General features: G+C 47.4%; 3 protein-coding genes across 4 annotated transcripts in view; 1 reads left to right on the forward strand and 2 right to left on the reverse strand.

Annotated features, from left to right (window-relative positions):
- Window positions 1–10,211, forward strand: part of TCAF2 (TRPM8 channel associated factor 2) — a 44,688-nt gene extending 34,477 nt beyond the window's left edge. The window contains exons 7-11 of one of the 2 annotated variants that reach the window (XR_010428146.1): window positions 1,610–1,736; window positions 3,041–3,230; window positions 3,795–3,970; window positions 5,156–5,259; window positions 9,736–10,211. Coding sequence is in view for 1 of the 2 variants with exons in the window: in XM_064644753.1 (XP_064500823.1) it covers window positions 1,610–1,717 (108 nt within the window). In the remaining variant the exon portion in view is untranslated. The remainder of the gene's footprint in view (window positions 1–1,609; window positions 1,737–3,040; window positions 3,231–3,794; window positions 3,971–5,155; window positions 5,260–9,735) is intronic. The other variant, XM_064644753.1, reaches the window with a different exon arrangement.
- LOC135409369 (C-type lectin domain family 4 member E-like) lies at window positions 3,229–7,003 on the reverse strand. Its single transcript, XM_064644796.1, has 5 exons — window positions 6,023–7,003; window positions 5,482–5,574; window positions 4,295–4,446; window positions 3,911–4,041; window positions 3,229–3,635 (listed from the first exon to the last, which is right to left on the reverse strand). The coding sequence occupies exons 1-5, from the start codon at window positions 6,171–6,173 to the stop codon at window positions 3,476–3,478; spliced, it is 687 nt and encodes a 228-aa protein (XP_064500866.1). The 5' UTR covers window positions 6,174–7,003; the 3' UTR covers window positions 3,229–3,475.
- On the reverse strand, window positions 9,671–13,420 carry LOC135409370 (C-type lectin domain family 4 member E-like). The gene is made up of 5 exons (XM_064644797.1): window positions 13,210–13,420; window positions 11,777–11,869; window positions 11,018–11,169; window positions 10,707–10,828; window positions 9,671–10,298 (listed from the first exon to the last, which is right to left on the reverse strand). The coding sequence occupies exons 1-5, from the start codon at window positions 13,403–13,405 to the stop codon at window positions 10,154–10,156; spliced, it is 708 nt and encodes a 235-aa protein (XP_064500867.1). The 5' UTR covers window positions 13,406–13,420; the 3' UTR covers window positions 9,671–10,153.
- Window positions 13,421–15,246: the final 1,826 nt, after the last annotated feature.

A 15,246-nucleotide genomic window follows, 5' to 3' on the forward strand; every position in this document is an offset into this window, starting at 1 on the left:
CATCTTAAAAACCTCCAGGGATGGTGAATCCACCACCTCCCTGGGCAGTACTCAAAGTGTGGCCTCCCCAGGACAAAGTACAGGGGCAGAGTCACTTCTCTGGTCCTGCTGGCCACACTGTTCCTGATCCAGGCCAGGATAACATTGACCTTCTTGGCCACCTGGGCACACTGCTGGCTCATGTTCAGCTTCCTGTCAATCATAACCCCTACGTCCTTTTCTGCCTGGCTGCTCTCCAGCAACTCTGTCCATAGCCTGTAGCACTGCAGGGGGTTGTTGTGGCCAAAGTGCAGGACCTGGCACTTGGCCTTGTTGAACCTCATCCTGCTGAAATCAGACCAACTCTCCAGCCTGTCCAGGTCCCTCTGAAGAGTCCTCCTGCCTTCCAGCAGATCAACATTCCCCCCCTAGCTTGGTGTCATCTGCAAATTTACTAATGGTAGACTCAATCCCCTCATCCAGATCATCAGTAAAGATATTAAATAGAACTGGGCCCAACACTGATCCCTGGGGGACACCACTAGTGACCAGCCACCAACTGGATGCAGCACCATTCACCACCACCCTCTGGGCCCAACCCTCCAGCCAATTCCTAATCCAGCACAGTGCCCCTGTCCAAGCCGTGGGCTGCCAGCTTTTTCAGGAGTATGATGTGGGAGACGGTGTCAAAGGCTTTGCTGAAGTCCAGATAGACACATCCACAGCCTTCCCCTCATCCACCAGGTGGGTCACCTGATCATAAAAGGAGATCAGGTTGGTCAGACAGGTCCTGCCCTTCCTAAACCCTGCTGGCTGGGTCTGATCCCTTGTCCATCCTGTAGGTGTTGTGTGATTGCACTCAGGATGCAATAACTTAGAAGAAATATTCCAGCTCATATGGTATACGCATTTTTATCAGATGTTTTCTGAAAACAGAATGCAGTACTATTTCTTTCCCACTCTTGTTTCTCTCTCTCCCTAGTAATACCTGGCCTTTTCTTTCCATCTCTTGCTGATGATGCCATCAGTGGGCATAGTGTTTGCCAGCAGCAGAAAGGAAACCAATCTCCCTTTCTACCAGAGCTGTAATCTGAGCAGGTGGGACAAAACTAGCTGGGTACACCATCACCTCCCCCACAACAAGATTCCCACTGGGAAATTTCTGAGACTTGCAGCATAGGACTGAGGAAGTGGGGAGAACTGCTTTCTTCTGCAAAAAGAAGCAGTGTGCAGGGGAATGAGGTATATTCTCAGGCTGTCCTAATGATGGATGGACTCTATGATGTTTTTCCAGCTGAAGGCAACATCTCAAAGACTGGGCATCATGAAATTTCTTGAGGAAAAGCAGAAGCTAGCTCAAGTTTGAACCACAACAGAATTTTTTTGCTGCAGTCAGGATACATACACCCTATGGTGTATGTATTCTCAGAAATGAAGGTTACTGTGGCTCCTTCCCTCCGACTTGAGTTCCTTTCCAAAGGAAAAATTAATATGCCAAGGAGTCATGAGCATCCAGATCTTGTTCTGACAGGCAGTTGAGATGTGGCCAGGATGTCCACCTGAAAAGAGGGACTGCAGGTGTCATCATGAAGTATATTAATCTGATAAACATTTTGTCCTTTCCACCCAGCCTCCTGGTTCAGTATGCAGGATTGTCCTTCTGAAGCTTTCTGAAAGTGCTGTACCTGACAGTATATCTTCACCTCTGCCTCCTGCTATGACATCTGCTACCTCCTGAATTAAGACAGACTTGAGAGGTAAAGACTGATTCTCATATGTTGAAGAAAGGTACCTCTTTCAGACAAATCTGTATCAAAGAGGGGTTCGGGAACCTCCCTTCAGCGATTCTGCAGGCATCTCCCAAAATCCCTCTTTTGTCATGACATGTCAAGAAAAATTTTGTGTTCCAAATTTGGGCGTGGAGACTGTGTCTAGCAAGTAACATCTTCTTGCAAACCAATCTCCTGGTGTAGGTTTTGCTCTGTCCCATACCACCTTCCAAGAGCCAGAACTGCAGCTGTCCCTAAAAGCTCTTGCAAAACATTGGTCACTCTGTGTGTCTTATCTGCCCCTTTTTCTTTCTTGAAACTGTGCTGTTGTGATTTCCAGAACTGATTTGGGGAAATAAAAAAGAGAAGTCACACAAAACAGAAGTTCATTGCAATGTTTTTGTTTGCTGTGATGTTGGACAAGACAAAAAAGTTTTCTCCATTGTGAAAGTATCACAGGATCTTTAGAAAGTAGGAGGCCAAGATCTTGCAGTAGCCTAGCTTTTAGTCCAATGGCTAAACCAGAAACCTGACTAATACACTACTTCAGGTAGAAATTACACAAATTTGTACTCAGATTTTTGATAAGGGAAAAAAATCACCCCAACTTGATTTTTCAGGATGCATTTTTAGTCCCAAGGTGGAAACTACCAGCTCTTCAAAGAGCATGGATATCATTGACAAAAAGGGAGGAACATACTGACAGAGATTTGGAAAATTTGAGGGAAGCAGAGCACTTGCTCAAGACTTCTCTGTGTCTGATTTGCAGCGATGCCTCTGATAGGGGCCTTCTACCCTTTTTTCGCATTAGAAATCCTTCCTTGGGGGACTCTGGCTTTTATACTTCTTGTTATATTTAATTTCTTTCTCTCCCCTTCATTGCCATGTCTCATCCTGCCACACATCTCAGCAGAATCTCCAAAATCCATTTCCTTTCTGCTGCATCCTGGTCAAACAATGGCTGGCACTGAAAATGACCCAGCCTGCTCTGTTTCTCTCACATGTGATTCTCCACAGGCTCTGCAGATGAACACTGGGTCATGCTCCTGGCATGACCAGCACACTCACAGCAATATTCTCATCTACAGGTGCCAAACATACTAAAAAGTTAAAACCTCCATGCAAGGAGGCTGGGTTGTGGGAATCTGGGACATGTCACTCAGATGACATCCTCATGCAAAGAGCAGAATTAACATTTATTAATATGGGTTTTTTCCTAATGCATCAACACAGAATATATTGAAGGAAGAAGGAAACATTAAAGATAAGCCACAAATAATTTTTCCCTTCAGAGGAGGGACAAGAACACCCCATTGAATCCTCCTCTTTCAAATTCTGCTCCAGTGATTTGAAGAACCAGTATCCTTTCATGAAACAGAGATGGCCTTTTCCACATCGAGATGTTGACTGTACAGGGAGTCAAGGAAAGTACTGAAGAATCAGGACCCTCATCTGTGAAGGAGGAGAGTGAAAAGGGGCACAGTAAGTCCTTGACATCAGCCTGAGCTATTTCATCTAGGATTGATCTCCAGATTGGAAAGAGATGCAGACACACAGGCTGGGAACTGAGGTCCTTCAGATCTAGGACTTTATGACAAGCTTGCTCATTCTACACTGCAAGATAAAGTATTTGTACGAGCTCAGGCCAGGTTTTCATCAGCTTTCATGAGCTGGCCTTTCTCAAGGATACTCCTTTGGATCCTTCATCCAAAGTGGAGCTTCCTTCTTCAGACAAATTTGACTGCCAGTTCACAAATACGATAGCAACTTGTGAAGCAAAGAATGTTATTCCAGTTACTGTAAGTGTTGGAGTCTCTGTTTCCCTTGACATGAATTGCAGCACATCTTTCTGCAAAGAGTAAATTGGGTTCTCCAGGTTTCCAGAACCTGAAAAAGAAAGTTCCTCTGTTGGAAATACACTAGTATGCCTGACAGTGGAGGTGAAGTCACCTCAAACAGTTGTGGAAGAGAAAGGAAAGGTTACTGTGATAAGAATCAGGAGCCACAGTTTTGACTAGAAAACCAGTCAAATTTTCTGACTTACAGGGCAGTTGAAGACAGAAATCCCCATCCGATACATACCTGCCTTAGACAGTGTATTGGTCACTTGGACTGAGGAGAAGTGAATTACAGGACCTTCCCCACTTCACCAGGATACTCACGTGGCTATCTTCTCATATGGAGTCTGATCTACCCACTGCCATTGCCCATTTTGATAAGAAGTTAAGCCTATGTAGTATTTTGTTTCATAGGTGTTAGTAACTTTTTCTTTTGCCAAATTGAAGAGGAACTCCTGGAAAAAAAGTACATTGTCCATGAGGTGCAGGATTGAGCAGAGGGAGTAATCAGGAGTCCCTGTGGGGTGGGGCTCATGACAGAGGGGACCCGGTGCTGCAGGGGTGCAGACAGGACATCCCCCCTCCCCTGCAGGGTGCAGACAGAACAATGCCCCCTCCCCTGCAGGACAAGGAGAGGCTCTGGGTCCCCTCCAGGGCCCAGCACTGTGCCTATGGCTGCTCTCCCCTCTCTCAGCCTTGTGCACATACCTGCTCTTCCCTGCTGTTGATCACCACCAGGTGGGAGCCCATCCCAGTGCAGTTCTGCTCACTCCCAGCCCAGGACATCGTATCAAGGGACAGAAAATAGCAGCTGTTTTGAAACCTTCTCCAGCCCTTCGGGCAGCACATCCAGCCTTCCACTGTGGGGAAAAAAAATCCTGCTTTTAGACAAGGTGTGCTGTCCTTCATCTCTGTGAGTTCAGTATAGGTTCCCAAGTGTTGGTGGGGAGTGGTTTGAACCACACCTTTAGTCTGGACAGAGGTAAATGCTCTCTTTAGCACTCCAACAAGTAAAGCTGTCAACATCCTGACAGACTCCTGTCACAAGACCCCTGCCTGAAGAGCCTTTCCCTTTCTCTAGCTGTTCTGCCATGTCCATGCAACCTCTGTTTGGTGAGAGACATGGCTTCTGCCTTACCCTTCCTGAGGAAGCAAGATGGGAAGTAGTTGGCTTGCACTCCTTTGGGAACTCTTCCATCAGAGAAGTATTGTCCAAGCTCTCAATTCATGCAGATTGGCAGACACGTACAGTAAACTGCTCTGACAGCCTTGCTGCCACCACAGTCAGTTCCTTAAACAGTCAGGTTATCCTAGAGATCTAGCTTATAGCCAGAAAGTCACATGATGGTTTAAAAAGCAACAGATATATTCTCTCAAAGCATGAGGCTACATGAGACTAAATTTCTGACCTGAGTTTCGGAACTTCCACTGCAGGCATTCTAGCACTTGATATTGCCATCACTTCATGTGTGATTACAGCCCAGCTCTCCAGCTACTCTGAACACTTGACAACATCCTCAGATCTCTGTCCTGCTCACTGACTGTGATGCCTGTGTCAACAGGAAGGAGCCAGAAAGGATGGAGTTGAATGAACCTGGACAAAAGGATGAAGCATTTGCAGCTAGAGTAGTGAACCAGACTAACAGTTGAGGGGTTGTGTGAGCAGAATGAAGGTATGGAACAACCCACCCTCTTCCACTGGCCCAGAACATGTTTTCATGGCATCCTAAGTAAAATTGTGCAGTACAGCATCTTCTTCCCTCAAATCCACATCTTCCTTCCTTCAAACAATCCATTTCTGACAATGACATTCCCAACCTCAAAGGCTGAGTGACACTAGAGTAAATGTTGGTGAAGTACTTTGTGCTTCTTAGGAGGGTCTCAACATCACTCACTTTTGTCTGCAGAAATCTTGGGAAGGCAGTGCCACTCTGTAGAGTTCTGGAGTAGAGTCTTGTATTGGCCATAGCCTTCATGAAGTAATACAACTGGGAAGAGAGGAACAAGAATGAAAATGCTACTGTCATCCTTTCCTCCTCATTCATAGGCAACCTGTCCCATCCTCCACCTTCTTATAGCTCCCACAGGGACTCTGTTACATGACCAAGCTCTGAAATCTGTATTGAACAAAGAGGTAAGAAACAGCAGGCCATTTCTCCCACTACCAGTCAGCCCCTCCCTCAGATGAGCTTGTCTCACATTCGATGGCTGAGAGACTCATTCTCACAACTGACAAAACCAGCTTAGACATTCTTCAAGAATGGGGCCAGGAAAGGGAAAAGTAAGTTGTGGGATAGGCTTAATAAAGGTGGAAAGGGCTGTTTTGGTAAATGGCACTTGTCTGTTGGCAGAGAGATTGAGATATTGTTTTCCATTTGACAAAGGCCATGAAATGATCCCTTCATCCCAGGGGAAGTAAGAGACCCTGGAACCCACCAAGACAGACGGTCACAAAGGCAGTTTTGATGACAAGGACAGAAATAAGGAAAACCCAGGGGTTCAGCCAGGAGCAGCTTCTCTCTTCTGCTGGGGCTGAAAAACACAAAGCAAGAGTGGGAATCTCCCAGTCCAGAGTCAGGGGCAGCATAACCCAGGTGGCTCTGTAACCCAGCACCCTGCTGGTACCCTCATTCCAAGGACTGGGGAGCCTCACAGGTGCTGTAAGCAGGTCCTGCTGCCTGTCAGTAGCCGTGGGTCAGACCCACAATGCAGAGTAACACAGGGGCTGCCCTGAAGCTGCTTTCTTGTTTTGCTGGTTGTCACAAGACCTGCCTGTATTCTGCCCAAACTTCACTCCTTCTTTATGCTGTCAGACATCCTTTCTCCTCAACACATCTTCCTTGTTACCCCCATTACCCCTGTCTTTCACTAAAAGCTCTTTCTGTACCTCTCTCCTCTTCATCGCGCTTTCAACCTTCTTTTCCTCCGCTGCTTTTATTTTGGCTCTATACCACAAGCCCCTTTATGCAATAGCATATATTCACCCAAAGGACTGACTCTCCAGCTCAGTGTTTGCACAGCCAAACACACAGAAATGATTGTTTCTAAAGGGAAAAAAGGCACTCAGAAGCTCTTGGAACGGCCTTACTTGGTCCTCTGTATTGACACCAGAGACGGGAGCAGTGACCTGTGCTCAGCTTGATGCAGATTGTTTTACCAGGGTAATGATAGTAGGATAGCACTCTTCAGTCCCATCAGTTACAGAAAAAAACACTGAAAGGAATGGCAGACCATAGTTTGCCTGGACTTTCATTCCCCTTGGCTCTAGGAAAAAGGTCATTCTCCCAGCCCAGGTACTCCCAGTTCCTTAATCTGTTGCACTGCCCTTGTCCTAAGCCCCTTCTCCTGGTATGAGGACAGCCACCATACCATGCCCATTATCCATCCCAGCCCCATATTTCCCCCACCTCTTCCTTCTTCTACAGGAGGACAGAAAGGAAGGGTACGTGGTTACCTGCAGTTCCAGGACTGACTCTCCCTTGGCAATTCATTCTCTCCACCACTGTATCACTCTTCTCCAAGAATCCACTTTACCAATGTGGCCAGAAACACAGCCTTCCTACTACATAGGGCAGCTCCCACACTGGTGAGGAGCCTTCACAGCCTCTAATCTGGTGCGCAGGAAAAAGCCATATCCTGGGTATTCCCCACTGTACATGGAGATTGGGGAATTTTCATCATTTCCCTGCAAGGACATTTCACAAGATGCTCCTTGCAACACAGAAACTCACAGAGATAAAAGAAAACAGATGAAGAGTACCATCATTTTAGCTCAAACAATGTCCTTTTGCACATACTCGAGTTTCACAGTACATAGCACCGGCCTTCTCTCTTTGGTACTTGCTCTTTCCTGGTGAGGGAGTATGTGTGTGAAAATGGCAACTCTGCTGGTATTTGCCACTAAAGGGCTAAAGCCACTCACAACATCCTGCAAAAGGGAGTCTGAAAATAGGAAGAAAGCATATCTGTGACTCATCCTCAGCAGTGCCCATACGAAGCCCGAGCCCAGTAACCCAGAGCACAACAAAGAAGTTGCCAACATTATTTTTAACTAACTGCTCAGGAAAAGAGGATGGAGCTTTGAAATGAGAGGCTGCATATGACCTGTCATTGTGGAGCTGGAGGCTAGAAAAGATCACTAGACAATGCCAGAATCCCCGTGCTTCTGAGAAAGAGGAGAATCAGTCTGAAAACAAAGTTTAGAAGAAAGAAAAACATTTTTAACACAGAGGAGACAGAAAAATGGGAAGGAAGTGGTGGTTTGACTTGGTCATGACTACAAAAGGCACAACCATACATGGTGGTTCTAGCACTGCTCAAGGTGACTTGAATGAAAATCCTGCATGACAGTGTCCCTAAAGATAACCTGGAGGATAAAGAATCACTACTGGGTCTCATTGTACCCTGAAGGGACTGAGATGGGTACCCAGCCTTTGCTCTTCCTTGTTCCGTCAGCTGGTTTCTCCCTGTGAAGGGGCATGCATGGGTGCAGTGAGGAAGGAATGGGGTAGGTAATAGCAGTAACAGAGGGATATCAGCTGAAGCATCAAAAGATTAGGGCACAGAACGGGTTACAAGTGAGGACAACACTAAACTGTATGTAGAAGATATCCTCTGAACATGCTTTTTGTGCACACCAGGCTTCAAGCAGGGGTGGACCCTATATTTCTAAACACCTTTACGTAACCAATGTCCAAAAGCTCTAACCCCTCTAGAAAAACACATCTGCACAACTATTTTTGCAACCTTCAGTCTCCCACCACCACCACAGGAAGCACAGCTGCACATCCCCTTTTCTGGAAGCAGGGTTCCCCTCGTCTCACACACTTCCTGCTGGAGATGCAGGGTTTGTGTGTATGCACACCACTTCCTACAGCCCATGGAAGTGGTGTCCCACAGGCCGGTGGGACAGCACAGGGTCACGTACACACACTGCAGTTGTGAGTCTGTACCTGCTGCAGCCCTGACTGCCACGAGTGCAGGATGCCCACGGCATCCACGGTGAGGGTGCTCTGTTACAGACAGATACTGCAAAGTTATAGAACAGCCCGGTGTCAACTGCCACTTCCTTCCCATTTCTCTGTCTCCTCTGTGTTAAAAATGTTTTTGTTTCTTCTAAACTTTGTTTTCAGACTGATTCTTCTCTTTCTCAGCAGCCTTTTGCTAATTCCCCAATTACTGTTAGCCTGGTGGTCCTGTTCTACTTTAATCGCAGTGGTTTTGGGGCAAGTGCCCCTTCGATTAGTTTCAAGTATTCAATTCACACAGCTGTTTGCACTTACATTCCTATTTAATCACCTGCTGCTATGCAGGCCATTTGACCAACATGAAGGTCTGTTCAAACACCCTCACAAGAATTCACTTGAGTGTGTGCAAAAGCTCTAAAGCAGAGGGACAGCAAAGGACTTTTTTTCAGCATCACAAACCAAACTACTCTTCCCTGCAGGGGAATTCCTTGCAGGAATGCTGCTGCATCAGGTGAGCCTGGGATCAGCTCTGACTTAGGAAGAGGACTGCTTCTTCCACATGGCACTCAAGGCCCAGAGTGGATTGCTTCTCCCATGGGAGCAAGTCCAGAGGGAGAGCCATGGAGATGAAGGCAAAGGGAATGGAGACAGAGGGCTGGAGCACCTCTCCTCTAAAGACAGGCTGTGGCATTTGTACAGCCTGGGGAAGAGAAGATTCCAAGGTGACCTTAGAGCAACCTTTCAGTACCTAAAGGAGGCTTACAGGAAGGCTGGAGAGGGACCTATCACAAGGCCATGTAGTGATGGCACAAGGGTTCATGGCTGTAAGCTGAACGAGGGTAGGTTAGATTAGATTTCAGAAAGAAATTCTCTACTGTGACATTGGTGAAGCACTGGCCCAGGTTTCCCAGAGGAGCTGTGGACGCCCAATCTCTGCAAGTGTTCAAGGCCAGGCTGGATGGGGCTTTGAGCAACCTGCTCTAGTGGAAGGTGTCCCTGCTCAAGACTAAGGGCTTGTAACTCAATGATCTTTAAGGGTCCCTTCCAACACAAACCATTCCATGATTCAAGAATTATACCCCGGCAGATTAGAGATGGAAAGAGAGAAAGACAGATCTACACACACTGCACAGAGACTTTTTTATTGGTCTAATACTGTATTTTCTCTTGCATAAATTTCAGAACTTGTTCAACAAAACCAGTGCAACTGGAGGACATTCTGCATGTGACTCAACAGAAAGCAGAGACTTCTGCTGAAGGAGAGAAAGAAAATGCAGCTCAGGACATCTGTCTTCCATTCCTGTGTCTTCTTCCTGGAGAACTCCATGTCTTTTCTGCCAGTGGCCTCTGGACCCACTCAGAGAGAAGAGGACACAAGAACATGGGATCTGCTTTGATGATCCTCAGCCTTCAAGTGTTCCCTCAGCCCCTCGATGCACTGGGGATGCTGGACAAAGGGTCGTATCACTTCCACTTCCATTTTCCCACACAGCACAGTGAAGATGCAGGCTTCAGGGCTCCCCACCCCTCCAGCACAGCCCTCTGCCAGTCTCAGCTCACTGCTCATCTCCCACTTTTACTAAAGATGGGGGTATTTCCATCACACAGTTACGGCAGCAGCTTCACAAATCCAATAAAACATCTGACATTCAATATTATTCCAGTTGTTGGGTATTTCTGAATCCCTATGCATTACAACACACATCTCATCCTTGTGATCACTTGGTTCATTTCTTCGCCAGAACCTGAGACAGAGACAGGCATGTTACTCCCCAGCTTTCATTGTAAAGCACTGCTGGAAAAGGCCACAGAAGGATGCAAGACTTGAAGGGGAGAGAGAAAAATTCCCAATGCTGATTCATGGACAGAAGATGTATCCTTCCTCCCTCTCTGATATCCCACTGGCACAAGTGTCATGTGGAAACCTGCCTTCTTTCTACAGCCTTCCAACACAGAAGGACCCTGCTCCTTCCTTCTGAGGGGAACTGATCACCACCACTCACCCCATGAACTTCACACCCAGCAGTGATGTGTCTGCCTTCAGGGCAAGTTTGTGATACCTCCCTCTCACACCAATAGACACCCTCACATCTCCCCTACTTTCTTGCACTACCAGGAGGCACACCAATCACTCTCCATCCAGGGATACTCACGCTGCTGTTACATCATAGGGAGTCTTGTCCACCCACTGCCACTGATCCACAATCTCTGCTCTCAGACCGATGTAGAAATTCTCTGCTTTTAGAATTGGTTTTATCTGTTTAGAGAGGAAAACCTGGAAATGAGGGAGAGTGCAATGTCTGTGAGATGCAGGATTGATCAGAGGGAGGCATCAGGAGTCCGTGTGGGGTAGGGATGGTGGCAAACAGAACCCAGTGCAGGACAAGGAGAGGCTCTGGGTCCCCTCCAGGGCCCAGCACTGTGTCTATGGCTGCTCTCCCCTCTCTCAGCCCTGTGCCTGTACCTGCTCTTCCTCACTGTTGATCACCACCAGGTGGGAGCCCATCCCAGTGCAGTTCTGCTCACTCTCAGACCAGGGCATCTTATCAAGGGACAGAAAATAGCAGCTGTTTTGAAACCTTCTCCAGCCCTTTGGGCAGCACATCCAGCCTCGGCCTGTGCGGGGAGAGAACACAGAATGAATGCAATGAATGCTAGCAACAAGAGAGATGGTGATTGCAAAGATCCAAGTTCTCCAGGGACAGTGCTCATGTTCTCCTTAGTCACTTTTCTTGACAGAAAGTGCTTGAAAAACAAGCAGAGTACAGATACTTTTTCCCACTGCTTTGAGGATGACCAGTGAGGTTTGTGTACACAAAATCCTTGCAGGTCTTCACAAGATGATTTTGGTGGTCTGGTTTGCCTTCTCCTTGTCAAGTCAGTCTCCTTTAGGCCTTTAGCCCCAGGAAACAGGGGATATTGCTTCTTTCCTTGACTGGAGCTGCCCTTTTATTACTGCTCCATTGTTAACCTCCCCTGTGCCACTCTGTGCTGTCCCCTTTGTCTGGTCTGAGTTCACAGCCATGATGCCCTCCAGGACATCATTAACATGGCCCTCTCCTCCCCCTAAGCTCTTAGCTGGAAACCCTTTTTCTGCCTACTTCCCTCCTCTGCAGTCTGCCTCTCTCATGTCTGCTCCTGCTGCCACTTGCTGTCAGAGCAGACCTCAGCATTCATTGTCCCCATCCCAAAGACCTCTTGTACCCCTGCCAGCCCTACTGACCTTTGTTTTCTGACACCGCTGAGTCGCACTCCCACGCTGTGAATTTCTCCTGCAGGGCTGTGGGCTGGTCACTGCTGTGGGAGAAGGGAGCCACTGGAAAGGGAGAGGAAAGGTGGCAGGATTACTCCTTCCTCCTGGCTCCTCACACAGCATCTCTGGGCTTCACTCCTGTTCCACCATCTCCCCACCAAGCACTGTCCCAGCCATCACCTCTCCTGGCCCAAACAAGTGGCATGGCTGCCTCCCCAGCCGCAAAGAGACAATCTTGCATCTCAGACAGCAGAAGGAACACTGGAAGGACACACCCTGAGGATGTGCCAGACAGGGCAGCATTGATTGCACCCAACCACAGCCACTCTGCCATGAACATACCTACAGCCAAGCTGCCAGTCTAAACCTCTGTACAATCAGTGAATAAAAAGCCGCTCTTCAGTGTCACAGTTTATCACTCCCTAAACTAGATATCAACAGTAATTTGGAGGAGTAGCACATCAGGTGGGTCTGTTTTTTCAGCAACAGACAGTGCAGGTGAAGGTAATCACATACAGCTGGAGCTGCTGAAATCAGGGTGGAGGGTAAACTCGTAGGATTTCATAGCCCCCAGTTTCTGGGAAATAATACAGTGTTGGTGAAGGGTCACATCCACAACCTGAAGGACTTATTACTAACTCAAACACTCAGTGGTATTGTCTGAAAACTGATCAGGATGTGCTTAGAAATACAGAGGCCTATTTGTTTCAATCATTTCATTTAGAAAAATACTAGTGAGGAGAGCAGAGTAATCATACTGGATAGCAATCATTGCCTGTTTAATGAATTCCTATAATGGAAGAAGGCTCAGAGAAGATGGGCAAGGGCAATGAGTGACTGACCACCCCTGATGCAAATAAAGGTGACCTTATCTCTATACAAAGGGAATGAGAAGATAGTGGCCTTTGTTTTAGTTCCCCTGACTGAATTGACCAGCTGAGTAACTGTTCAGTCCTCTGAAGATCAAAAAGAGGGCAGTGTCTTCCTAAGTTAGCCATGCAACCTCTGTTTGGTGAGAGATACAATTTCTGGCTTACCCTTCCTGAGGAAGCAAGATGGGAAGTAGTTGTCTCGTGATCCTCTGGAATCACTTCCATCAGAGTAGTGTTGGCTGAGCTCTTAATTCATGCAGACTGAGAGATATACAGTAAACTGCTCTGACAGCCTTGCAGCCACCACAGGCAGCTCCTTATGCAGCCAGGTTATCCAAAGTTACAGATATATTCTTGTAAAGTAGGAGGCTACATGAGAACAGATCTCTGACCTGAGTTTGGGATAGGCCATTTTGGCTCAGAACATGTGCCCGGTGGCAGAGAGACTACAATTTTTTTTTTTTCCTATCTGAGAAAAGGCAGTGAAATGATCCCTTCATTCCGCAGGAATTAAGAGACCTTGGAACCTACCAAAACAGACAGTCACAAAGGCAGTTTTGATGACAAGGACAGAAATAAGGAAGACCCAGGGGTTCAGCCAGGAGCAGCTTCTCTCTTCTGCTGGGGCTGAAAAACACAAAGCAAGAGTGGGAATCTCCCAGCCCAGAGTCAGGGGCAGCATAACCCAGGTGGCTCTGTAACCCAGCACCCTGCTGGGTACCCTCATCCCCACCTGTGGGGAGCCTCACGGGTGCTGTAAGCAGGTCCTGCTGCCTGTCAGTAGCTGTGGGTCAGACCCACAGAGCAGAGTAACACAGGGGCTGCCCTGAAGCTGCTTTTTTGTTTCGCTGGTTGCCACAAGACCTGCCTGTAATCTGCCCAAACTTCACTCTTCTTTTATGCTGTCAGACATCCTTTCTCCTCAACACATCTTCCTTCTTGTCCTCCATTAGCCCTTTCACTGAACACACTTTCTGTACCTCTCTCCTCTTCATCTCACTTTCAACCTTCTTTTCCTCTGCTGCTTTTATTTTGGCTCTATACCACAAGCCCCTTTATGCAATAGCATATATTCACCCAAAGGACTGACTCTCCAGCTCAGTGTTTGCACAGCCAGACACACAGAAATGATTGTTTCTAAAGGGAAAAAAAGGCACTCAGAAGCTCTTGGAACGGCCTTACTTGGTCCTCTGTATTGACACCAGAGACGGGAGCAGTGACCTGTGCTCAGCTTGATGCAGATTGTTTTACCAGGGTAATGATAGTAGGATAGCACTCTTCAGTCCCATCAGTTACAGAAAAAAACACTGAAAGGAATGGCAGACCATAGTCTGCCTGGACTTTCATTCCCCCTGGCTCTAGGATAAAGGTCATTCTCCCAGCCCAGGTACTCCCCAGTTCCCTCATCTGTTACACTGCCCTTGTCCTAAGCCCCTTCTCCTGGTGTGAGGACAGCCACCATACCATGCCCATTATCCATCCCAGCCCTGTATTTCCCCCACCTCTTCCTTCTTGTAGAGGAGGACAGAAAAGAAGGGTACGTGGTTACCTGCAGTTCCAGGACTGACTCTCCCTTGGCAATTCATTCTCTCCACCAGTGTGAAAACAGAGTTCACTCTTCTCCAAGGGTCCACATTGCCCATGTGACCACAAACACAGCCTTCCTACTACCTAGGGCAACGCCCACACTGGTGAGGAACCTTCACAGCCTCTAATCCGGTGTGTAAAAACCCCATATCCTGGTTGTTCCCCACTGCACATGGAGATTGGGGACTTTCATCATTTCCCTGCAAGGACACATCAGAAGATGCTCATAGCAAATAAGAACACAAAGAGAAAAAAGGGAACAGATGAAGAGTACCATCATTCCAGCTCAAACAATCTCCCTTTGCTCATACTCAAGCAGTACTAGCCTTCTGTCTTTGGTACTTGCTCTTTCCTGGTGAGGGAGTATTTGTATGAAAATGCCTCTGCTGTTTGTATTTCCTAGCAAAGGGCTAAATCCACTCACAACATCCCCTTTTCTGGAAGCAGGGTTCCGCTAGTCTCACACACTTCCTGCTGGAGATGCAGGGTTTGTGTGTATGCACACCACTTCCTACAGCCCATTGACCCACAGGCCGGTGGGACAGCACAGGGTCACGTACACACACTGCAGTTGTGAGTCTGTACCTGCTGCAGCCCTGACTGCCACGAGTGCAGGATGCCCACGGCATCCACGGTGAGGGTGCTCTGTTACAGACAGATACTGCAAAGTTATAGAACAGCCTGGTGTCGACTGCCACTTCCTTCCCATTTCTCTGTTTTCTCTCATTTCTCTCATGGAAGAATGTTCTACATTCTTCCAAATTTTGCTTTCAGACTGATTCTTCTCTGTCTCAGAAGCCTTTTGCTAATTCTGTAATTACTGTTAACCTGGTGGTCCTCTTCTTCTTTAACAGCAGTTCTGCTTCAACAGAAGAAAGATGGCCTTTATTTCAGTTCCTTAGAACTTGGGCAGATGATGTTTCTGGGGAAAGACAAAAGAGAACAGAGGGGCCAGGATGGGGGAAGGGATGGAGAAGAAGT

The sequence above is a fragment of the Pseudopipra pipra genome, chromosome 2, assembly GCF_036250125.1.
Source record: "Pseudopipra pipra isolate bDixPip1 chromosome 2, bDixPip1.hap1, whole genome shotgun sequence".
Classification (NCBI taxonomy): domain Eukaryota; kingdom Metazoa; phylum Chordata; class Aves; order Passeriformes; family Pipridae; genus Pseudopipra; species Pseudopipra pipra.

Bases quoted from the DNA above. Each gene is read 5' to 3' on its own strand.
- LOC135409370 (XM_064644797.1), bottom strand. From the start codon at position 13,405: ATGAGGGTACCCAGCAGGGTGCTGGGTTACAGAGCCACCTGGGTTATG. The intron at 11,870-13,209 runs GTAGGTTCCAAG...CTCCCTTTCCAG, and splicing joins CTTTGTGACTGTCTGTTTTG to TGGCTCCCTTCTCCCACAGC. The intron at 10,299-10,706 runs GTGAGTATCCCT...TCTCTGTCTCAG, and splicing joins CCCTATGATGTAACAGCAGC to GTTCTGGCGAAGAAATGAAC.
- LOC135409369 (XM_064644796.1), bottom strand. From the start codon at position 6,173: ATGCTGCCCCTGACTCTGGACTGGGAGATTCCCACTCTTGCTTTGTGT. The intron at 5,575-6,022 runs GTGGGTTCCAGG...CTCTCTTCCCAG, and splicing joins CTTTGTGACCGTCTGTCTTG to TTGTATTACTTCATGAAGGC. The intron at 3,636-3,910 runs GTGAGTATCCTG...TTTCTTTTTCAG, and splicing joins CCATATGAGAAGATAGCCAC to GTTCTGGAAACCTGGAGAAC.